We start from the raw sequence: 25,664 nt of genomic DNA on the forward strand, positions 1-25,664 counted from the left end.
CCACTTCCAATTCAGAGTTTTACCCTTTGAACTTCGCTCTGCCCCGAGGGTCTTTACCAAGGTGCTGGCACCGGTGGCAGCTTTCCTAAGGAAACACAATTTTCAGGTCTTTCCATACCTGGATGACTGGTTGCTGAAAGCCCCGTCCAGGGGGGCTGCGGAGGAAACGGTCAAGGCATGTACAAACCTATTCAGGATTCTGGGTCTCACTCTCAAAAGGGAAAAGTCGTCTCTCTTCCCTTCCAGAACAGCACATTTCCTGGGAGCTATCTTGGACATGACTCTCATCAAGGCCTTTCAATCCCTCGAAAGGCAGGAAAAGCTGAAATCCATGGCTCATTTGTTGAGAAAAAGAAAGTGTCTATCAGTACGCCGTAACAAATCCCTTCTAGGAGTGATTTCTTCATGCATTCCTCTGATACCCCACTGCAGATTGCGGATGCGATCTCTTCAGCAACTAGACAGGCATTGGCAACAAGTTCACAGCTCATTCGAAGACAAGGTGGTGATTACTGCGGCAATGAGAAGGGCAGCCTTGTGGTGGACAAAGGAAGAAAACTTATCCCAAGGTCTATCCTTCATAAGCAATCCAACTCCTCAAGTGGTAATGACAGATGCCTCGCTGGAGGGCTGGGGTGCAGTGCTTCAGGATTTACATGTCAGCTGGCATTCGTTGCCCCGGCGCCGTCATTTTCACATCAACCTCCTGAAGCTCAGAGCGATCTGGCTGGCGCTGCAGGCGTTTCCTCCACGATTGCAAGGGTCGGCAGTTCTCGTCCGCATGGACAACACCACGGCCATGCACTACATAAACAAGGAAGGGGGTACCAGATCCCTTCCGTTATCTCAGGAGGCCCAAGAAATTTGAGAGTGGGCGATCCCACACGGAATATCGCTACAAGCAGAACACCTGCCAGGATTGCTAAACCAAAAGGCGCACAGACTCAGCAGGCTGTCGTCTGTCAGCCATGAATGGGAACTGAACCAAACGGTCTTGGAGGAGATTTTGTATCGGTTGGGCAAACCCTTAATAGGTCTCTTTGCCACCCCGATGAACAGAAAATGCTAGTTTTACGCAAGGAGGTTGGTTACACCATCGAGGGTCGCTGGGGAATGTGCTTTCGATAGCTTGGTCAAGAGCATTTGTGTACGCCTTTCCCCCCCATTCCTTTGATTCCAAGGCTACTCAAGAAGATCAAGGCGGAACCGTGCAAGATGATCCTAATAGCTCCTGCTTGGCCGAGGCAGTTCTAGTTCACGGAGCTGCACCTTCTTTCTCTGGCTCCTCCACTTCCTTTGCTGGTGATTCCGGATCTTCTCACGATGTCCAAATGTCAGATTTGGCATCCGGATCCTTGTTCCTTACACCTAACAGCATGGCTCCCGAGCAGCGAGAGTTCCTATACCTTCACCTCTCGGATGGGATAAGAGAGATTCTTTCTCAAGCTAGAGACCCACTAACAAGACTTACCGTCTGAAATGGAAAAGATTTTGCATCTGTTGCCAGAAGAACTGTGTTGACCCTTTCTCTTCTCAGCCTCATCAGGTTCTTCCTTATCTCCTGTCCTTGGCTACGGCAGGATTGGCTCATTCATCTTTAAAAGTTCACTTAGCAGCAGTTTCTCGCTATAGGCGCACTGCATCTGGACCTTCTCTCTGGTCATCCAGAATTGTCAAGCAGTTTCTCAAGGGTCTGTTTCGAGTCTTTCCTCCGGTGAGGCCTCCGCCTCCCACATGGCATTTGAATTTGTTTCTCACCCAGCTGATGAAGCATCCCTTTGAACCGATTCATCGGGCAGACATGAAATTTCATTCATGGAAGCTGGCACTTCTTCTAGCTCTCACATCGGCAAGACGCATTGGGGAATTGCAAGCTCTCACAATACAGGATCCTTTACTCCAATTCAAAAGAAATCCTGTAATTCTAAGGACTAATCCGAGGTTCATACCAAAAGTACCTTCAGCTGAATGAACCAGTGATTCTCAAGACTTTCTTTCCTCATCCTTCCATGCCGGCGGAAAGGTCACTTCATTCACTGGATGTACAGAGGAGTTTGAAATTCTATCTGGACCGCACTAAGGGATTTCGAAAGTCTTCTCAATTATTCATCTCATTTAGTGCTCCTCGCAAGGGCTTAACCCTGTCGAAGCAGGGTATTGCTAGATGGATCTCCAGTGCCATTCAGTACTGTCACTCTGCAGTGGGCAAGCCTCTAGAAGGCAGAGATAGAGCACACTCCACAAGATCCATGGCTTCCTCTACGGCTCTCTTTGCAGGAGTGCAGATCAAAGACATTTGCAGAGCTGCGACTTGGAGCGGCACGCACACCTTCACGAAGCATTACTGCCTGGAAACCTTGACACAGGAAGACAAGGCTGTAGGCCAGGCAGTCCTGAGGAACCTCTTCCATTGAGTGGTGAGCTTTCCCTCCTATCCCTCCTTCCTATGATTGCACATTTTGTATCTAATGATAATGCTGATTACTGTTTCAATGTGTATCTATTTCTTATGAAAGTATGGATACTGAGGTATTTCTATATTTATGTCACAAAATGTGCTTTATTGCTTACTGCTAGCTACTCTGATACAGGCTATGGGAATCTATGAAATTTCCAATACTGGGGCAAGAAAACAAGTTACTTACCTGAAACTTTGGTTCCCCAGTATTGGTTACTTTCATAGATTCCCAAGCGCCCACCCTCCTCCCCTGGGAAAGTTTAGCCTTCAGCAGTTGTGGTTACTGAAACACAACGACTACGAAAATCTGAGGCTCTGAGGTTCTCTCAGGAAGGTTCTATGGGGTGAGGCTATTCTGATTGGCTGTTGCTTGGTTTTGGTCTCTTTTGAAACAGGAGGTGGATATGCTACAAAACGGAATGAGGCCTAGGCCTATTTCTTTCTCTTTTGTACCTACTGCTATGTTTTGTTACCGAGACTCCCATTCCGACGACGGGGAATGATACAAGCTATGGGAATCTATGAAAGTTACCAATACTGGGGAACCAAAGTTACAGGTAAGTAACTTGTTTTCTTACATTAAATGAACATCCATGAACAAATCAAATGATTCATATATATCTGAAAGCATAGTATTTACACACACATAAACACATAGAGAGAGGTGTGGCTCACTGGTTAGAGGCGGCAGACCCGAGAGCAGAGAACGGGCTGGGACCAGGGTTCGATTCCTGTCGTGGCAGGGTCTTGGACCTAAATGATCAGCGGACTCGATAATTCTCGCCTTGGTGCCTACTCAATCCAGGGACCACACTCGGTAACTCTGGGCATTAAGCTTGCCTCATCTCCACAACGGCCCCCCACAAACGCCAGGGATGCCTGGTTTCACCTTGGAGACTCCCAGGAGGAACTATCTCACAGGGAAAGCCAGGACGGGTTCCCCAGCGGTCTATAGCGCTACGAGGCCTGCGGTGCGGGTAGCAGTGCGCTTTACAAGACACACTTTCATATATATTTACACCATTTATTGACACAAGAGGGTGTTGACGGTGGAGTTTACTAATGAGATCCCGTCCCTTGATTTAACTGCATTCCTAGGTGCCACATTGGATTTTCACAGTTACACACACTCTAATTAGTCCTGAGGAGGACCCCATTTTGACGAATTGATATTACGCGTGACAAGTGAGGGGTCGAAACGTCGATGTATAATATAACACGAAACGTCCCAGTCAATGTTGAATACAAATTGATGGAATTTATTTTGTGTATTCAACAGAAAACTGTCCCATAGGAATCGGATGTTAGATTAACTAATAATTTTTAGATGTGATCCTTTTTTGCGTCTATTTCAATGTACCGTGACTTATATATGTAATTATTTTTGCACTGTATTTGTAATGTGTTTTTTGTATTGATTGTGTACATATATATGTGTTTATGTGTGTGTATATACTATGCTTTCAAATATATATGAATCTTTTGATTTGTTCATGAATATTCATTTAATGTAATAGGGAGACTCTCAAAATAATGTTTTGACTATTCATATTGGGCAGCAGAATCATTGTCTTACTCGGACTTGAGTCTCATTCTTCTCACCAGGGGCAGAAAATGAGGACAGTGGTCCTTCTTTTTGCACTGTAGACCATCCAGAGTGGCACATGTAGTCTTACTTTCAGCTACTCATTCACTTGCCTGCCACATGTGCCACTGGTAACTGTCCTATCAAATCTTTAAATACCACCTCTTTGCAGTGGGGTAGTGGATTGAGGAGGTGGATCAATAATGTGGACAGTGGTCCTTGTTGCACAGTAGAACATGCAGAGTGGCACAGAGAGTCCTACTTTCAGCTTCCCATCCACTTGCCTGCCACATGTGCCTTTGGTAACTGTCCTATCAAATATTTAAATACCACCTCTTTGCAGTGGGACAGTGGATTGAGGAGGTGGATCAATAATGATGAAGTGGTGAGAGGTGGTAACATCGAGAAAGGTTGAAGAACTAATGGTGCTATCATGCAAAGTGTTGGTGAGCAAATCAGGCCCATTATACTGCAAATGCATGTTAGTTTCTATTTATTTGATTTTGGTATTGTTGATATTATTTTCTATAATACAAAAGAAATTATATTTTCAAGAACTCTAATCACTCCATGACGGTTAACATAGTCTTAACATGAACTGTTAGCATTCTGTATTATCTTTTTATTAATTATCCATTTTTTCTTTCTGTTCAATAGAAATATATTGCCCCAGTTTTTATATACCTAAGAGTGTGATGGTAAATCCACTGGGTTGTGGAGAGGAGCCAGCAAAAACTGGAACTATCTGCCAGCTAAACTGTCGCCATGGCTTTTCCTTGACCAGTGTGACAAAAGAAGTGACCTGCGTTAGTTCGGGAAAATGGAGTCAAAACACCAGAAAAGCTGCCTGTAAAGGTATGAGAAGTACTCATTTCTAGATGTAAGCAGGCATAATGTACATGATGATGACATGGTGGATGCTATGTGGGAAATTCTGCATGACAAGGATAACATAACCTGTTCATCATTCCCCAACTCCAGTTCTTATATGATCATTTTATAATACATTTTACAGTGAGTACGTTTATTGTTCGATTATTTAAAATCTTTACAATAAAAGCAATTCTAAAAATTCATTGTTTAGTAATAGCAACTAAAACAAGCATTTGAAATGCAATAGGTCTCGCATTTACACAAGTTTAAACTATTGGCATTGTAAATGACAATGCCTTTTATTTATGTTTTAAAATCGAAAAAATAAATAACAGGCGTTGTCATTTACAATGTCAATAGCTCAAACTCACGTAAATGCAAGACCTGGTGCATTGCAAATGCTTGTTTTAAAATGTTTTCCATTTTGCAGCCGATTTAAGAAGCCTTCCGATCTAAAGCTCTTGGTACAATTCACTTTTAAACAAGTATTTTTCTTTCCTATTTATATTTTTATAAGTGTTAGCAACAGTGCCAGCTGTGTGTTACATCACAAGCGTTTGCCTACTCTCCATAGACACAACCCTGCTCTTAGGGAGAGGGCGGCGGCGTACAAGTGATAAACCATAACAAAGCTAGTCTAATCTTTAAAGCAGCAACACTAGTCTTCGCTTGCACAACAAGCAAGCATCCTCGAGATCAGACTCGGACTGCCTCCCAACAACAAAATACAATTTCTTCTAATTGACAACTACCTTATCAATGCCTGTATTTTCCAATCTACTTAAACATCTTGTTATTTTAAAAAACAATACTAAAAGGTGTCAATGGACACGGTGACCAAAAACAGACAGCAACAAACAAATCAAATTACTACTTAAATACTGCCCACCATTAAAAAACCAGGGGAAGCAATGTGCTGTAATGCTTGCTGAGGAAGGGAATGAGCACTGACACAGTGAATGATAACGAGATGGGGCGTGCCCTCGCCTAGGAGACACCCTGCGCTCCAGCCTCTTCCTGTGTTGCACAGCTCCAGTGAGTGGCTGCCCGAGCCGCGAAGCACATGGAAAGGAAGGGGGTGGCTACACTGGCTGGGACAGCTGTAGCAGTGCAAGTCGTGCCTGCACGAAGAATAAAGAAAAGAGTGTTTACAGACCAGGGGCCCGATGTAGGTAATTAGTATTTACCGATTCGTAAATACCGAATTTTACCGATTCGGTATTTACAAATCGGTAAATGCTATGCAGGCATTTTTACCGATTTGTTTACCGAATCTGTAACATTCGGTAATTACCGAATCTGTATTTACCAATTCGGTAATTGCCATTGATTTCTATGGGCCTTGAGGCACATAGGAATCAATGTCAATTACCAAATCGGTAAATACCGATTCGGTAAAATTACCGAATTTGCAAGGGGGACAGGGTGTCACTTTGACACCCTGATGCACCCCTGATTCTGGCTTGTGTGCCACATGGCACAGGTGTACATGCACAGATGTGCATGTACACAGGAATTCCTTATTACCGTGACATACTATGTCATGGAAAATAACGAATTCTTAAGGGCCGGTGGCACTGTTTTCAGTGCCACCTACATCACAAATTTCGAGACTCTGTAAAATTACTGATTCGATAATTTACAGAATCGGTACATTTACCGAATCTGTAAATATACCGAATCGGTAAATGTATGGCCCCCTACATCTGTAACTCCAAATACCGGTCGGTAACGGCCGAAATCGGCCGTTACCGACCGGTATTTGGCCTCCTACATCTGGCCTGTGATAACAGATCCTGTGTATCAACCGAAGTAAAGGGGCCAGTAGCCATGGCAGGTTACAAATGACAACATGGCCTTACTAAGGAAGGACTAACAATCAAAGGCCAGCATTTACAAAGGACAAAAACATGAGCCAATGACAAATGTGGGCAGGGCTTCTCCTCAGTACAGTACCTACAGCAGATCGCCAGAGCAGTGTTTGCGTGCTGGCTCAGGCTCGACCTAAAAAAGAGAAAGGTGGGTCAAGTGAAATTTCATGCCATAAATAACCAGGAATAAAATTAACATTTCAGAGAACAAAGTCATTTTAAAAAAGTTTGTTCATGAGTCTCTTAAAGTGAATGTCTGAGAGTAAATACAAAATATTATGAAAAGCAATACAGGGTCTAAGGCTTATTTGTCCATGATGCAGAGGATAGGAAGGTGGCCCAGAAGAGAGATTTGGGCTGAGCAGGGTTAAGGTGCGTATATTGATTGTAACAACAAGTCGATTTATCCCCACTCCATTGTGCTGCCATTTTGAGGGCCTTCTCGACCCCTTGTAAGTACTTGACAGTTCGGGCAATTGAGCCCTTGTCTGAAGCGTTAAAGCAGGACACGATGGCCTCCCTGCAAGTATGCACCCCTTGCTGATTCTATTACAGCCGTAGAAATTTCAGCCGAATGCCCAGGGTGTTGTCACAAAGGCAGTCATCTGGACCAGGTTTTCTGGTTTTCCTTGGGTGTCCTCAACCAAGGCTTGCTATGCGGGAATGCTGAAAGTTCACCCATTCGACAGATCAAACATTTCCTTTTTATACTGGGATTTAGTGCTTCCCCCAGGTATTGCTGAGGTTTCAAGGTTGTGTAACTATTTAGCACTACCCATCCATGTGACCTTTTAGCTAAAGTGGCCCTGTCTGCAAGTGAAGCTAGGATTTTAGAGAATTGTGTTGCTTTTTTCTTGAATTGATCTTGGCTAACAGTTGTTGACCATAGTTCCCCAGGCTCAGTTGTTCAACAGTGTAGTTGAGATGTTTACAAGCTGCTGAGCATAGCTTCTTTGTTAACTCTTCCCATACGTAGCTATTGATGGAATTTGCCTCTAAGTATTTTAATTTATAGCAAAAGATGACAAACGATGCCCTTTTGGAGTAAGACTGGTTTGTTCATCCTATAGAAACCTGGGCCTAATCTGCATAAATTAGAATGCAAGACCAACACCCATATGACCAAAACAGATGTATTTTAATTTTCCTCCATGTGTTACTGTGGAAAGTACTAGATCATTTGATAGATAAGCTTTGGCAAACGGAAAAATTATTAGAAACTTTCAGGAGGTTCAAAGTTTGCTACAGAGAAACACTTTTGGTAAAACCATATCAAAATCCAAGTTTTATTAACTGAACATAATATTTTTTCCACAGATTATGATGAAGTCTACTATTTCTGCTATCTCTGATAAGCACATGTTTGTAAGTAATCTAGTGATAGAGTGCGGATGGTAATGCATATAATCCCAGAATACTGTTGGGGAAACCTTTTGCTAAATATCAAATTAAATGTTTTCAACAAAAACATTTAACCTAAAACTACTAAATAATGGTAGCGGTTCATTTTCAGTCAAGATGGATAAATCAAAAAGTTTCCATCAAAATATATGTCTATCCTTTCTTTTTACAAAAAAAGGCATAGCTCTTCTGTAGAAACATGGGACTGATTTAGGGTTTGGCAGATGGGTACTCCATTACAAACCTGATGAATAGCCGGTGTGCCCTTTTGTAGGAGCAATAGGATACAAGTCACTTGCTATAAGGCAGACCGGGATATCCATTACGTTAGTGATAGTGTTACCTGTACATCAAAATCTGAATCCGGCGTAAATCAACAATAGTGCCCTTTTCTTGTACCCCCATTGTAGCTGATTTAATATCCATATATTATGATCATACTAAACATCTTACTGTATGCACTCTTATGAGAGCATTAAAAGGCCCCACAGTGAATGTTGTACATCTCCGATCCCCTGTTATTATAGAAAGTTTATTGTTGGTGACTGTGAGAGATGCAGGATGGTGCACGCTTGCATGTTAATTATCTTTTTAGTTCTTCATGGGAAAAATATTTTAGTCTGTGCAGGAACCCCATACCGAGAGATGTTTCAAAACATAGGCAACGTGGGCAATTACCAGGACCCCCTTCCAATGGGTCCACTGGGAAAGTGAACATTCTCTCAGCTTCGCTTCAATATATTTCTGTATGTAAACCTTTCTCTTCTCGGCCTACTCCTTTCTAACTTTGTCACTGGATTCAAGCTAGTCTGGCTGATGAGGGGTGTTACCCCAAAACTAGTCCCAGATTGCTTGTTTCTGGTCCAGGGATCACCTGCCTTGGCAGTTCTGGCTGGACTGTTCCCACGAGGAACAGGGTCAAGACTGATATGCATATGGCTGGGTCTGCACTGGGGTGGTGAAGTGAGCTAAAGAACGATTATGGATTCAACCCAGATCTGTGACTGGGTGTGTTTGTTTGAGAGGTTTCAGCGCTCCGTCCATCATCTCCTTGTGTTTACATTTTGTGATAAAGCAGGTCTAGCCATGCTGAGGGCATTAGTATGTTTTTCATTATAACAATAGTAGAAAACGTGTTCCCTTTACAGTATGAAAATTGTGAATAGCAAGGTGAAAAGGAGTGTAATTAGGTGGTTTGGTCGTTCATTCTAATTGGTGAAGGTGAGAATTGAGAAACAGATTAATGTTGAAGACAGGGAAGAGATTGAGATACGATTTTAATAAGACTAATGCAGTGAAATGTAAACCTTAATTACAGAGATAGAGTTTAAACAGGTAGCTTTTTAATTTGTCCTGTCTAGAGCATATTTTCTAGGCACCTTGTTATTTAAGAAGGGAGTTCTACGACATAGGAGACAACCTAGAGAATCATTCCAGTTATAAATAACTTACGATGTTAATGCTTCAATTCTGAAATTGTGAGACTGTGAATTCAACATTATTGAGGTCTGTAGAAGGAGTATTTGCCTAAAGTTATGTGTGCTTTATGTTAGATATATGTGCCCTTTTTCTCTGCACATCTCAACCATCTGCATATTTTCAACCTCCTCTCGCTTCTCTTCAGCACCCTCTTTTTTCTCTAATCTGAATGCACCTCCTTGCATCTCCCTCATTTCACCACCCTCAAACATACACTGCACTCACCCACATTTAAGCATTTTATTTTCTTTTGCTTTTGCCTTATAAATATCTTGACATCTGTGTACCCCCTTCACACACAGTTACATGGAATTTCAATTGCTACCATTGTTCTCTGTGCTCTGTAGAGACACCAACCCACAGGCACTCTGTTTTAACTTCAGCCTCAGTACCAGCACTCTCAATCAAAGCCCCTCATAAACACCTAGCACAACTCAAAGTATACACTATACAAGAGTAATAAGATGCCCAAAAAACATACAGAGCGATATCAAAGGGGATGATGGACGGAGCGTTTGAGCAAATCAAACACTCACCCCCAGTCAACTGATCTGGGTTGAATCCATCATCATTCTTTAGCTCACTTCACCACCCCAGTTCAGACATGCCATATGCAAATCAGTCTGACCCTGTGCCTCATGGGAACAGTCCAGCCCGAACTGCCAAGCCATGTCTTCCCTGGACCGGAAAAAAGCATCCTGGGACCGGTTTCTGGCTGATCAGTGGCAAAGTGAGCAAGGGACCCACGTCTGGGCATACCCTGCCAACTTTAGACGAACAAAGTAATACCAAAGGGGATGATGGATGAAGCGTTTGAGCAAATCAAAGACTCACCCCCATACACCAACATACAGAAGCACAACATGATAAACAGCTACCACTCTTGAAATGAAATAAGAGGAGCTAAATCACTTACATGCATTACCTTAATGTTTAGAACATTCTTGTTTGTAAATCAATCCATGTTTTTGAAATTAACGTTAGGGGCATGAAGACCATACAGCAGATAACTGCCTTTACTGTAAGCACATATTTCTTATTTCGCGCTTGACTTGGATATTTGGATCAACTTTGTAAGGGAACAAGGACCGGTTATTTGCACTAATTTTGCAGGGTAATACAAATACAGCAGCTCCACTTCTAATGGGAGCAGCAACCTGCAGCCGGCGTCTTGGGAGTCATGGTGGGGGAGGTTAGCGTGACATTGGGTCACTGCACAATATACATAACACACGAATAGCAGTATAACACTTACAATTAGGAGGACAAGGCACCAAATCACACATGCTTGCATCCACCCCTACATGTGACGAATGGGAAAGGGTCGGATCTATGCCTGTGAATGACAGATATCTGGCATCACACAGGGATGGACACTCTGATGCCTGAAACCATTACGCTGATAGCGTCACTGGCCTACAGTGGATACTACCGTAAACCACAGTGGCAATGAAGGGCTTTAGAAAGTTCATTTACAGCCTGGTTTCCATCTCCTGCTTCAGAGCAAGGCAGAGCAGGAAGCCTGGGACAGACAGCCCAGATAAAAAACATTGATTTATTTATAGATACGATCATATCTCTAAATAAATCGGTCTGTATCATATTTTTTTATGGCAATGTGAGGAATTTCAGAGTGGTGCAGCCCCGGAGCCCTAATGGAGAAACTGCCCATGCAAACTATTCTAGCTTTTATTCTTGACTTGACTGGATGCCAGTGTTCATCTTTCCTTTTTTTTTTTTTATAAAACTTTTATTCGGATTTTACGGGTGGTTCAAAACAACCGTATAAAACATTTGCAGAGGACTGGTATACTCTTAGGCGAGTGATATAAGGGATAAAAAACAAAAAACAGACCAGTGGGAAGAAAGGAGAAAGGGGAGAACAAAGAGAGAAAGGATAGTATGTCCCAGGATACAGAGTACTGCAGATTCAACCTAGACAAGAGCACAATACAAAGCAAAAATCACAGCCAAAGCCGGGCGGCGCAGGACCTGTCCGAAACCCGTTGTAGCTACCTTGGCCCGGTCTGTCCGAGCGGTGAGAAAGATACCAGTAGGCCTACTGGATCGGCCGATCATGGGGGTTTGTGGGGGGTAAGGAACCTGTCCAGTGTCTCCCACCTCCATCTGGTAGGGGCCTTCCACGGGGAGTACTGCAGTGCTAGATTGTCTGTCTCTCTCAGGTAAGTCCAGTTTAGCCAGGATTGGAAAGTTGCTTTGCTTGAGTCTTTCCAGTTATTCAGGACTGTTTCGACCACCGAGGTCAGCAGGAGATCCATAAGATCCTTGTCGTGTTTTGAGGCCAGGTCTGATCTTATACCGGCTGTGATGATGGAGATGAAGACCCTGTTCGCCTAGCGATTAAAGATCTTGTCTACAAAGTCAAACACCCTCCCCCAGAAGATCTTAAGTGTAGGGCAGTGGAAGATTTTGTGTGCTAAGTCCCCTTTGTGTGTATTGCAGCAGAGATTGGAATCTGATACCCAGTGTGTGTAGGCGGTCCGGGGTCCAGTATGCCTTATAAAGGAGTCGAAACTTAGTTTGTACTAGGACTGGGGTGATCCTATTTTGTGTGGCTGAGGACCATATCTTCCCCCACTCCAGCTCACTTAGCTGGCACCTTAGCTGTTCGTCCCAGTACTCGGTCAGTCTGGTGTTAAGTTTGGTATTGTTTGGGTGCAGCAGCTTATATATGCGTGATACTTGGTGGCCTAGTTTGTTTATGCTTGCTACATATTGGAAGATCCAGGGTGGTGTGTTGTGTAGTTTGGCCTTTGATAGGGCTGTCTTGATTTTTAGAAATCTGTATAGTCCATGTCCTCTAGCTGGAAGCTATTTTTCAGGTCGGAGAACGTGATGAGGCCCTGGCCTTTGTCTAACTCATGCGGAAAGGAGATGCCCTTCTCTATCCATGTATCGAAGTTGAGGCTCTTTCCCCTATATTTGATTCTGCTGTTAGCTCATAGCGACTCAGATTTGGAACCCCTGATACTGGTCTCCAATTTTTTGTCTACTTTTTGCATAGCTATCTTGGTGTTTTTGAATATCTGTTTCGACACGGAGGGGTAGGTGTACGTTGTGAGCAGGGTGAGGGGGTGTCTATTGTTTAGTATGGTTCTCTATTCCTAAAGCCAGACTGGGGAGTATCCCTGTGAAGAGGACACCCACTGTGAGCCCTGTTTTGCCAGGAACGCTAGCTGGTAGGTTTGGAAGTCCACAAGACTAAGGCCCCCCTGTTGTTTAGGTAGTCTCAACTTCTTGATGCTGATCCTAGCCCTCTTGTCCTGCTATATGAATTTTGAGATCATGTTATCGATTTTGCGGTTGAAATCGTCTATTAGCAGGAGTGGGAGCATGCTTGACAAATAGTTGACCATTGGGGTGATCATCATTTTTTATAGCTTCTATTCTCCCCAACCACGTGATAAATTTAGGGCTCCATGTGTCTAAGAGTTTTTTAACCTTCTCTAGTAGAGCTTTTTCGTTGTGGCGGAGGGAATTGTATAGGTCCGAACCGAACAGTATGCCTAGGCACTTAATGCTGCCTGTCTGCCAGATCAACCCGGACTCCCACAGTGCATCTCGGGTGCAGTGAATGTTTAAGGGTTTACATTCAGATTTGTCATGGTTCAATTTGTAGCCTGATAGGCTGGAGTACTGAGCAATTGTGTCCATGAGGGCCTTGATCGACTTTTTAGTTTGTTCGGTTACTATTAGTATGTCGTCTGCGTACGCAGCTAGTTTTACCACTGTGTACTTGATTCGTACTCCTGCGATGGCTTTGTTTACTTTAATCCCTTGGATAAGGGGCTCCAAGGCCAAAAGGAACAGGGATGGTGATAGATGGCAGCCTTTAAACAAAGTTTTGAGGATTCATGTCAGCACTCCTGTAGCCAAATAATTATAACAGTTAGGGCATAAGTAAAAAACCCTGCCAGTCTCAAAGGAAATTTTCTAAATCAGGCTCTATTGATTCTAGAGCTGTTTACAAATTTAAACATATGGCTTTATAAAGACAGGGATTCCAAAAATGTATAGTCCACTTATTTGTTTTTTTCTCCTTTTTCAATCTTTATTATTTTCAAACAAACAGGTATTTCCAGCAACAAGTAGAAATCATCAGAAATCACCAACACGTGTTTCGTCCTCCACAAGGACTTTTTCAAGGCAAATCATACGTTGTAAGTAGGGCTGAAAATGCGGGTCGAGGAGTATGGGGTGAGAGGATCACCACAAGTAATGGCTGACCCTAGTTGTAACTGAAAGTCGGCAGATGCGCATAAAAGATATGCTAGCGCAATCCAATCCTAAACAACTGATACCGAGTCGTAGTTCAAATTAACAACCATGGAAGGTTGCGGTCCATAGTATTCTCCGTCAAGAATATAAAGAGTGCTACCGGATTCCAAATGCGAATACTCAGCGCGAATTAATGCTTCAAATTAGCCAACCATAATAAGTTGTAGAGCATTGTAAAAGTTGTAATGGTCGTCACATATCCGCACCCCAAGCAGTCTTGATAACGCGAGATGGCAGCCTTGTCTGGTCCCCTGCTTTAGTTTGAAAGAGCCTGATAATGAGCCATTGATCGCTATGCTCACTGAGGGTGATTAGTAGAGGGCCATTGTAATTTTTATTTAGGCCTCACCAAGGTTGAAGGCCCACATGCACTCTTCCAGGAATGCCCACGAGACCTTGTCAAAAGCCTTCTCCGCGTCAAGGGCAATTGCCACTGCTGGCTCTATTTTAGTGGAGGTTTGCTCTAGGATGTGGCAGAAAAGGCACGTATTGTCACTGGCCAAACGGTTGCGCATGAAACCGACTTGGGCGTTGCTGACAAGTTTGGGGAGGAGGGAGTTCAACCTAACCGCTAGGATCTTGGCGTAGATTTTACAATCCACATTAATTAGGGAAATGGTCTGTAATTTTTGGGAAGTGTATGGTCCTTGCCCTCTTTGGGGATGACTATAATGTTTGCCTCCACCATTGAGGGGGGGACTATCCCTGACTTCGCTGTTTAATTGAAAACCCAGGTCAATGGAGTCAAACTTTTTCTTTCCTGATAAGTCTTTCAGCAGTAAATAAAATGATTTTGTGTGGTGACAGAGAGACTTTTACCTACTTTATGACAACAAATTACTAAAACGAAGTATTTAGGGTTGTCAAACTATTTTAATATTTTTACAGGCTGGAGTGAGCCTCAGGATCTTTTGAAAGAATGCTCAATTTGGGAGCTCACAGATAAGTGCTGGTATAAATGTAACCTCAGATGAGAGATTTACATCAAATTCATTCATTTTGAGCTGTAAGGGCCATGATCATATTTGCATTTGTGTCATCTGAGTTGTAGGATTACTTAACTCTTATTTGCACTGAGTCTAGGAAAGATTGATGACATTAATTGTAGGTTTGATAGCCAGATTCTGCCGACAAGTTTCTCAGGCTTCACATATATATTGGACTAGTATGGATCACTCCAGAATGTGGCATGGATTAGGAATGAGGTAAACTGCCTGAGTACTCAACTTTTTAATTCAATGTGCATTTTATGGTTTGTAATAGCCTCACATAGGTAAGACTGCTGGAAAGACTGGAAGGATGCGAAAAGAGGGGTCACGATTGTCCAATGTGCAGTGTATGTAGCCATAATTATTTGAAATGATGGGCTTGTTGCTGAAACTTTTGCAGAATACAGATTGATAAGGTGCCAGGAGTATCTAATTTTCAAAGAAGGTGCTGAGTTGAATAAAGAAACATGGTTCAGTCACTTTACCAGGCCGAGAGGTTGGTGAGTGGTCGACAATTGTGGAATATGTCTAGGTCAGAGTGGGGCTATTCTTACCCAGGGAGGTGATATGATGACTTTTTGAAATAAGTCTGGGGAGATGCCAATTTTATTAATTTGTTGCTTAAGTGGCTCCACGCTTTGCAGACAATATTCCATGTTGTGTTTTGAAATTTTGGGCTACAATGATGTTGCCATGAGAAAATGTAGGTTTAAGCTCATTGACTAGTTAGCTTTTTTAAATATGGGTACACATTTATTCGAGCTTAGGAGAGACAGGTTTGATAGTGCATTTCAAGAGAATGTATATTTGTTGTGTTTATTGATTTCTTGAGAAAGAGCATTTTACTGATGATTACGTTTTGGAACTCTTAGCATTTGACTTTTGATTGAGCAAAACTTAATTCTGGTTGAGTTTTATGGGGTTATTTTTTAAAATTGAAAAGGAAACCTTTTAGCTGCATTTGAGGCAGAACTTCATTATTTTTGTCAAAGCTGGAATAACAACCAACAGAAATTTGATGCTTGTGGTTGTGATAAAGTGTTCTTTTTAATGTTATTTTACTGTCAGGTATAGTTAATTTGGAACTTTGTGTAGGTATATATTTATCAAATTAATAAACTGGGCAGACACATCACTTCAAGGAGTTTCAGACTTGAGTTTGCTGCTGAGGTTTGTGGCTTGTGGTCTCATTACAAATTGGGTTATTTCATCCAGAGCCATAACTCCAGGTGAAATAACCCAGGCTGCATTAAAAACATGACTGGGCCGGAGAGCTGACAATACGACATTCAGCGGCACCAGACCTGTAAGACATGCTGCAGGACAGGGGTACAGGCAACAGCATCAGCTGGCCCTTGTTCCATACAGCCTTCCATGGTGTGCAACTAATGCCATCCTGACAGGCACTCATGTGCCCTTCACTTCTGCTCCCCACCTCACCGCACTACTGGCAGTCTTGCAGACACTTAAGGCCTAACTTCATCTTTGGCAGACAGAATAAAGTCAGTCAGAGCGGTGGAAGGTTTTACTTCCACCATCTGCTAAATTAAGAGTTCACAGCTGGCACAAAACAGAAGTTTTTTTGGGGAAAAGTAAAAATTATTTTCCCCAACACCATAGGAGCTTCCTCCGGTGGTGTATTTTGACTTTTTTTATTTTTACTGTCTGTCACCACCAGCGTGGTCCTGGAACTGATGGACAGTAAAAAAAAAGTCATACAACCACCCAAACTAAATGGGGCTGACAAACAAATGTCTTAACTCCAAAGACCCTTATTTCTTTGGGCTGTCCGAGGAAGACTTACATGATAGAGTAAATTGTATTCGCGTGGTGTAAACCTGGCAATACGCCTGACTCAAAATTGTGCAGGCTGACCAAGAGTTTGGAGGACAGATTACTGTCACCGAAGCGATGGAGTACTCTTCAAACTCTAAATCAGATCCTTAATTTCTTAGGTTTTTTTCTGCCAACATGGTTAAAAGTGTCCCATAAAGCACAAAATAAATAGAGGTCCAAGCATGGACCCATTTTGCAGAATAAAACGTGTAATCGTCGGACTTTGCAGTACTAGAGATACTGGTGGGTAATTTAAATTATGGCCCCCTGGCATCTTAGCGACAAAGTCTGGCCAACTTGTACTAAGGCACTATGGTGTCTAAGATTTTGCCTTTTGAGTTTGGAATGGGAGAAGTACAGATGTAGGTCTACTGCACTAGACGTTTCTGAATGGAGCAAGCAATGCGATTGGATGAGAGTTCCGAGCTAATACTGAAATCCCAACATATAAATTTTCTGTAAGAAGAATCTGTGTGAGATTATGTACTCAGTGAGTTCTTCCATGACATTTTTATTCAACACAGGGGGGGTGGTATATGGAGAGTCTCAACGTGTGACTAGTCCCAAGCAATTTTAATTACTTTACAGAGTTGTAGCTTTGGGTTTCATTTTCTTTACTAGTTTTGAACCATCGGTCAATTAAAGTACGACACCACCTCACGATTCCTTTTATCTTTCCAATTTGATAATTGAATATCCTCGGGCAGTGGTGTAACACAAAATAATGGGGCCCCCTACAAAATGTGATGTGGGGCCCGTCGTCTCCCAGATTGTGCAGATATTAATTGGACTCGGGCTCGATGGACTCCCACTAAAGGATCAGGGCCCCCCTACTTGCAGGCAGCTTACTCGGGAAAGCAGAGTGACTTATCCGAGCATGCACCTATTTCTTAGTCTATGCCATTGCACGCAATCTGTAAGGCATGCAATGGAATGGCTCTGGGAGGTGATGGGGGCCCTCCACATCAAGGAACCATGGTGCCCCCCCCCCCCCCGCGCATTGCGTGGGCTCTAGAGCCTCCATTACCCCACTGCCCTCGGGGGACTAAGTCATCTACGATGGCCATAGATTCGTTGTTTACCCAAGTTTCAGTGAAGGAAATTATTTGCAGACTGGATTCAATTATGGTGTTTACAGTTTTTGCATGGCGAGTGTTTGCCAATCTGTAATTTTGTAGAGCACCTTTTCTATTTTGTGTACAGGATTTTTTTTCAACGTGTTGTATAGTGTCTGTTGATCTGTTTAAGATTGTGAGTCAGAATACTTCATAAGTGATTTTGTGAACGGTTTTCCGGAAGAGGTTTTAATGAGTATTGGGAACTGTTGTTTGTGCAGCTATATTTTGGTTTGTGTGTGTGCCTTGTTTGAGAGTGGGTATTTACAGCAGTAGGCCCCGTAGCTTGACTTTTATCTTTATTTTGAAAGGCCAAGGTCACCTAATGACCTTTTGTTTCTGCATCTACAAAATTAGCCGATTCAGTAATGGTCAGTATTTACTTTGTCAATGATTCACTAATCCAGAAATGATCTCAAACTAACTATCAATAATGTTTCAGAAGTTAAGGTAACTGAGAGAAATCCTTAGGTAATTACATCTATATACCGATTTGAAATTTGCTAGTTTATGAGACTAATTCTCTCGCTGTCACCCAAACAATTATGCGTGCTGAGGAAGTAAGGGAAAGAGGTTGGCTCGTTTCAATGTTGTGTTTGACAGTTTAGGTAAATATTTGTCTGCAACATGTAAGCCAATCTGAGAAAGCTGTGGCTGTTGTTTATTCCTTTTAAACAAAAATGTGTTTGTGTGGCTAAGTTCAGAGTCTGGCTTGTTGGAAAATGCACCTTGATTAAGACGAAGGGGCTAGTTGTAGATGATAATTGCCTCTGTTAGTGTCTTTAACCCAATTCGGAGATGGTTGTCAAGTTTAAGAGAATGATGTAGTTGTTCATGTGTTTCTCCCTGTTAGCTCAGTTTCGTAAGGGTGGTGCTCTGGGGTGTATTCACTTTTTTGTCTGTTTCTTCGTTTAGCTAAATGGTCTCATCTAGTGTTAAAATGACATATTACCACTATTGAGTACAGATGGTGTCAGTATAAAGAACAAATGTCACCCTTCTGGCCCAGACTGGAGCTTCCATGTCCTAGAGTAGTGCATTCAGTCAAAGTAAACTAACAAAACTTTGAAAATCGGTGCAAAAAGATGATATTTGAAACCCAACGAAGTAACTTAAGAGATTCGATGGAAGTGTAAATCCCAGAGGAGCAAATATTTAGACCACTGGAAACAATAAAGATAAATTTAAAGATAAACTAGACTACCTTACATTCTCTGAACAGTCATCACGTGTAACGGTCAAAGAGAAACAAGTTGAAAAAAAGCCTAACACAATGATTATTTTGCTAACTGGTGATGGAACAATTTCCCCTCTATCTGCCAATGATGTAGCAGAAAATGATGTATTTAAGTGGATGTTGAGGATATACCTTCCGCTGGACACCTAACTACTTACCAATAATATCCACAAATTGATTAGCATAACATATTGCATATTGGGAGAGATGAAGTGATACTTGTATTCGAAAGTGGCTGTATTGATAGAGAAAAGTTAATATAAAGATGTTGACAATATTGTGTAACATTTATGATTCAGATAGTGAGCCCCCTCAAATCAGCTGTCCGGACAATATTCAGACTGGTAATCTGGAACATCAAAACTCTGCTATGGTCAGTTGGGAAGCCCCTATTGCAAAGGACAACTCTGGTGAAGAGGTAAGCTTTGGTGGTGTGTTATCAAATAATATCTTGACTCCATGTAATATTGTGACCCGCTTAACATATATATAATTGGGTTCTCATATATTAATTATTACCTACATCCCAAAGTGCTGTATCCTCAGAAGGCTTTATTGCTCAGCACAATTATGATCATGTTATTGACCTTAGAACAAGGATGGGCAGCTGAGCTGTCATGCCAGGATATGAACCCACGAATTTCAAGCTATGTTTACATCTTGCAGTGGATGATTTTTCCAATGAGCTTTCTTGTTGGAAGGGATAGACAGCTTCACCTCTTCTTGCCACCAGTATCAATGTGTTGATAAGTGTATTTATTATGAACCAAGGTGCTATTGGAAGGCTCAACCATCTACTAAGCACTGAATTATGTAACAAAAACTTTGCAACATAATTTTATTCTGTGTTGAAGCAAGGCATGTGCAACTTATTGCAAAGGAATCCATTTTATTATAAGGAAAATAGCTGGGCATTGACGTCTCCTACCCACATGAATCATGCTTACATATTCTGCGAAAGTAGAAGTAAGAGACAATAGAGCAAGGTTCTCCAGCGAGTAGCTTGTAAGCTACTTGTAGCTCTCCTCCAACTGGTAAGTAGCTCTCCTGTGTGCCGCCCAGCCTATTACATTAAAAGCTTTTGCTTGGTTGATTTAATCTATCAATGTTGGCGAAATTCAAAAGTATGTGTTCAAAACAAAAACCTTTTGTATTTTCAGACCTCATAATTTCCAAACTATATTTAAGGCTGATAAATCAGATGGCTCTGATTAGACTTATCCTTATTATATTCACTTGGCACCAGGGTCATTGCTGCTCTGTCTGTTATGTATTACCCATATAGAGGCATTCCAAATTGATAAAGCCCTTTTACGTTACTGGTGGCAACACTGCTTGATGCACTGAGGTGATCACTGCTAGTAATCTTGCATATGGTAGCTTCTCATGTAATCTTGTCTGAGATGGCCGCTATTGCAGCACTAATAATTTTAGCAGCTCTGCATGATTTTCATAGAACATAACTAGCTCTTAATAATGAAATTTTAGAGACCCCCTGCAATAGAGGATTAGCACTTTAAGGCTTTCCTGAAAGCGAAAAGATGTCATGCCGCTTTAATGAAAAGAGGCAGAGCATTCCATACCTTGTAGGCTCCCAGCACAAAGCTCTTGCCGCCTCACCTGGCTCGTTTAAACCTGGGAAGTACAGATAGTTTGGCATTAGCAGAGCGTAGACTTTGAAGAACTTGTACTATGTTAGTGATGTATTTATTTATAGACAAATAGGCTATACAATAGACTAGTTTTGACATAATCAAAGACAAACAAGAAACATTTGAATGTTATCAGGCATAAGAGGCAAGGGGCCGGATGTAGGTGGCCGTTTCAGGCCATTTACCGACCGGTAACGGCCGATTTCGGCCGTTACCGGCCGGTAAATGGGTTTTCGGTATGTAGGGGCAATTTTTTACAGATTCGGTAAATTTACCGATTCGGTCAATTTACCGATTCTGTAAAATACCGAATCGGTATTTTTACCGATTCGGTAAATCTGAGATGTAGGTGGGACTCTTCTGAGTCCCAAAAGCCTTACCGAATCGGTATTTTACCATCAAATCCAATTTGATGGTAAAATACCGATTCCGGTGTGCATGCACACCTATGCCATATGACAGGCAGACCTGCCCTTAGGGCATGTATGCCTGCCACATGGCACCCGAGCCTGTTTTGGGGGGGCCAGAGGGCGTCAAAGTGACACCCCCTGCACCCTTGTGAAAATCGGTATTTACCGATTCAGTAAATACCGAATCGGTAATGCCCATTCATTCCTATGGTCTTCAAAGCCCATAGGAATGAATGGGCATTACCGATTCGGTATTTACCGAATCGGTAAATACCGAATTGTTCCGATTCGGAATTCCAGCACATCTGGAATACCTACATATCCACCCCTCAGATTTACCGATTCTTAATTACCGAATCGGTAACATTCGGTCATTTTCGGTAATTAAGAATCGGTAAATCTATTCTACCTACATCTGGCCGAAGATCTTTTAACAATTCTGAGGGTACAAATGATTGAAGCTAAATTCAACATTTCCTGGCCCTAATGAATCTAAAATGCACCATTCACAAGGAATGAGCCTAGACTCTGTTATTGTGGGGTCAGATGTATAATGTTTGCTTGAAAAGCATCACATGGGGTAGGCAAGGGGGAAGCATGGAAAGAATGTGGAAGTTACTGGACCCATTTTACGCTCATAGTGAAAAGCTTTGTGTTAGCTCCGATCTTTCTATTTAGTAACAATGTTGTGGTGAGCGTTACTGCATATGCTCCAGCACATGTGACATATTCATTCTATTGCTTCTTTTTCGCAGTGACCCTATTATACTAACTAGGTTCAAATGTATCCTGAAGAAATTAATGAAAGGCTTTGTGTATTGTAGTTAGTGTAAGAGTGAACTACAAATGTCAGACGGTTAGAGCCTCCTCTTCTACATGTTGGCATTGTCATGTACATTGTAGGGAATTAGATTATTAAGATATGAGCAAGAAAGGCCAAATACTTGATGTGAGACGTGATTGATCTACAGCAGGGGTCTACAAACCGGTCCTGGAGGGCCGGATCCATGCCAAATTTTTTAAATAACTACATGTATCTCAATGAGGATATCCAAAGAATCTGGCATGGATCCGGCCCTCGAGGACCGGTTTGGACACCCCTGATCTACAGGGTGAAACAATACGACATCTGAAAACCGAAAATAGATTCTATGAGGGTTTCCTGACACGCCTGTATTTGTTTGGAAAAACAGCAAGAACTTTCATTAAAGATACACCCAATTAACGTATGTTTGTTTCAGTTCATCTCCCTATTTCCAAAAGCTGTACCACAGACCCATCTAGTTAGATAATTTAAGATATTGCTGAATAGTCACTGCCTTCTTTCTCCACTTATTTCCTATTTAGTCACACAAATCTAACTCTAATGGAAGTATCCACCCCATGACCCCTTAACTTCTTCTTTTTAACTACTTTTACTTCTATAATTTAGTATTTTTGTAGTGATTTATAAAGTGACCTCGGCCCAAGGGTATTACTTTACTATATTGTTCTAGATCTATGTTAAGGGACTCAAAATGGAGAATGTACAAAAGTTATCTGAATAATCCTGTATATAAACATCCTTGATGAAGTAGACCCCAAAGTAAAAACCATGTCTGGATTAACCAAACTAAAAAAACTGTGCTATCTAAAGATGTTTGGCTAAGTAAGTAAAGTGAGCAGCCACATACAAAGAAAGGTAATTAACATCTCAGTCTGCGTGCCTATTTCCCATCAATCCCAACAACAAAAAACAGAACGATTGTCATTGTATTATGGAGTGTATGTTGGATCACAAATAGGGGGAACAGAAATTACAATGGTGGCCGAACCACGTAATGCCTGTGCAATGCTGTTGGAACAACAAATGCCTCTTAACCACGCATTCTTTTACCACGCATGTCTTTACAATGACATGCCTAAGGTAAAGCGGTGTTGCCCATTAAAGTCCAACGCTTTCCCTACTGTCGCATGGACTGGAGTTGGAATAGTAAATTATACTGTTCCAATTCCATCACTTTCCCAAAGGCAAGTCGTTGTAAAGACTTGTGCATTAAAGGAATGCGTGGTTAAGACGCATTCGTTGTTCTGACCCCGTTATTAAGGAATGCATGGTTTAGGCATGGGTGGTTGTGTCATACAACCACAAACAGGACATTTGCATAAAAATAACAGTAATATTGTTGCCTGTAGTCTACGCTTATTATCCACTGGAAGTGAAAATACATCTACAATTTTGGGAGCGCCATATTTGTGTAAATATGGCGCTCTTCAGCTCTCTTCCATTCACTGAATGCAGTGCAGCAACTTACCTTGCTGCACTGCGTTGTGTGAATTATTAGTAAATCTGCCCACTTGTGTGAAGTGACACTTTCTAACCAAGAATGTTATGCTTTTTATTAAGCACCCAGCTGAGGTCAATGTTCATTATATGAAATACTATCCTATTAGTAAAAAATCATACCTTGACACTTGTTTGGTTGCTCACATTACTTACATACTGCACATTTGGTACTGCTAGTGCATTCCTATCAAAAGCATTAACATTCTAATGTTTGCTACACATTGGAGCTATGTCACATGGACTTCCAAAAATATATTTTGTTTTAGGTGTCAGTGTGGAAACTATGCTGTTGTCTACCACACTGTGTGAACCTCCAGTTAAATTAGCTGAGTAACACCTGTGTGGATATAACAAACAAATGATTCACCTTCTAAGCAGAGCACACTTGAACTAAGCCCACCCAGCAAGCTTTCACTCATTGAACAGGTCAAGAACAGCAGATGTCAAGAGCAGAAAAACGAGATGACCATGTCCAAAAGATAGATTTACTTGCGTCAGCGTCCCTGAATTATGTGTTATGTGGATCACTCAATGACAGCTGTGCTAATGTTTAATAATGTTTTAATCATTCATCTGGTGTCCATAGCCATATTATGATCAAACCATAGCACAGACCCTCCTTTTTTTCAAAACTAAGAGAATGTCTTCCTCTCCCACCTTCCTGTTGTTAAAAATACATTCCAGAAAAGCCATTGAGAGTCACCATAATTTCCCATCCACGCTTCTGCTTAAGCAGGAGTTGGGGATTGTGAAAATAGACACTTTAAAAGTGATTCATTCACTACTATATTGGGTAAGACCATGGTTAAATCCAACAGTATTACATTAAAAGGTACTCGAAAGATCTGCCACGCAAGAGTCTTTAAAACATATCTAGTTATTAAAGTAGATAAAAAACTTTCTTTCTTATTTGAATATCAAAAATAATTATGGTTTATTGGATACCTTCAACTTGAAAGTTGTGCAGTCCTTAAATAAAGTTTTGCTGGAAATGAAACACTGCATCAATTCCAGCTCATGGGAACTCATGTATACGGAAGAAAATATGTTCAGACCAAATAGCAAATAGAATTCAGTAAGTTAGTAGCAGAAATGTAGTTAACTAAATTCGATTTGTGCCTTCTCCATGCTTGTGGCTTGTCTGGGAGCACAGGGAAATACATCCAAATGCCCCAGATAATGTGACTTGTCCATGGACGTTTTTTTCTGTTTGTGCTTATCTGGGGAGACATTGTTTACATCAAATACGCTACAATGCATTCCATTACAACACGGCTGTTACAACGACCGCGTTGTTACAACGTGAACCATTGCATCGCAAGTCGTTTAGTTGTAAAGAGATATATTCGCTTATTTGGTTAGGATGTAGATGAGAGTGAGCCTTAAGATAAGTCCACTTAGAAAATATTACTAGATATGTTGCTTTTTACTTTTATCATCTATCATTTAATGCTTATTAGCCACATTTCAGTCTTTTTCAACATAGGAGAAATAGTGATAGACATTTCTCAACGATTGACCATGTGCTAAATATAAAAGAAATATCCCTGCATCACAAAGTCGCAGCAACATTTTAATGTACTTAGGGATTCATAGGACAAACCCACATAAAAATATATATATATTTGTCTTACAGATATGCAAAGTAAATGTCAGCCCTTGTTAATGGAGTATCAATGTCACAATACAGCCAGATATCCTTACAACCCACAGGTTACAATAAACAATGTATATTTGTTTCCAAGTTGATAAGTGTATTTTATGCCGTTGCAGGGAAGCAGTGTATTTGCACATTTGTAGCTTTTATTGCAGTATTTATCCTAAGTGACATGTAGTCCTCTTTAATATTGCTGCTTACCAAATAAAGAATAATAAACATGCAATGTAACAGGTAAGTAATAAGAAAGAAAAAGAATGGGTTGTTCAGTGATAATCTCAATGGAAATGGGCGCCCTTATCAAATTATTAAGGGTAGCAGCCTCTTAACTCCCTCTAGCCTTGTGATAGGTAAAGAGGGGTCATGGATGCCAGGAATGAAAAGAGGGTTTGGGGGGCAGGAGTGAGACCAAGATAGGACAACCCAACTTTTCCCGAAATAGCCGTGCCACTTAGCTCAGGATAGCATTTAGGATA

At 41.6% G+C, this 25,664-nt stretch overlaps 1 protein-coding gene across 2 annotated transcripts in view; it reads left to right on the plus strand.

The window, feature by feature from the left end:
* Window positions 1–25,664, plus strand: part of SVEP1 (sushi, von Willebrand factor type A, EGF and pentraxin domain containing 1) — a 1,097,507-nt gene that overhangs the window by 490,071 nt on the left and 581,772 nt on the right. For both annotated transcript variants that reach the window (XM_078676696.1, XM_078676697.1), the window contains exons 7-8: window positions 4,701–4,898; window positions 19,443–19,561. In XM_078676696.1, the coding sequence (XP_078532822.1) occupies window positions 4,701–4,898; window positions 19,443–19,561 (317 nt within the window). The remainder of the gene's footprint in view (window positions 1–4,700; window positions 4,899–19,442; window positions 19,562–25,664) is intronic.

The sequence above is a fragment of the Lissotriton helveticus genome, chromosome 2_1 (genome assembly GCF_964261635.1).
Source record: "Lissotriton helveticus chromosome 2_1, aLisHel1.1, whole genome shotgun sequence".
Classification (NCBI taxonomy): Eukaryota; Metazoa; Chordata; class Amphibia; order Caudata; family Salamandridae; genus Lissotriton; species Lissotriton helveticus.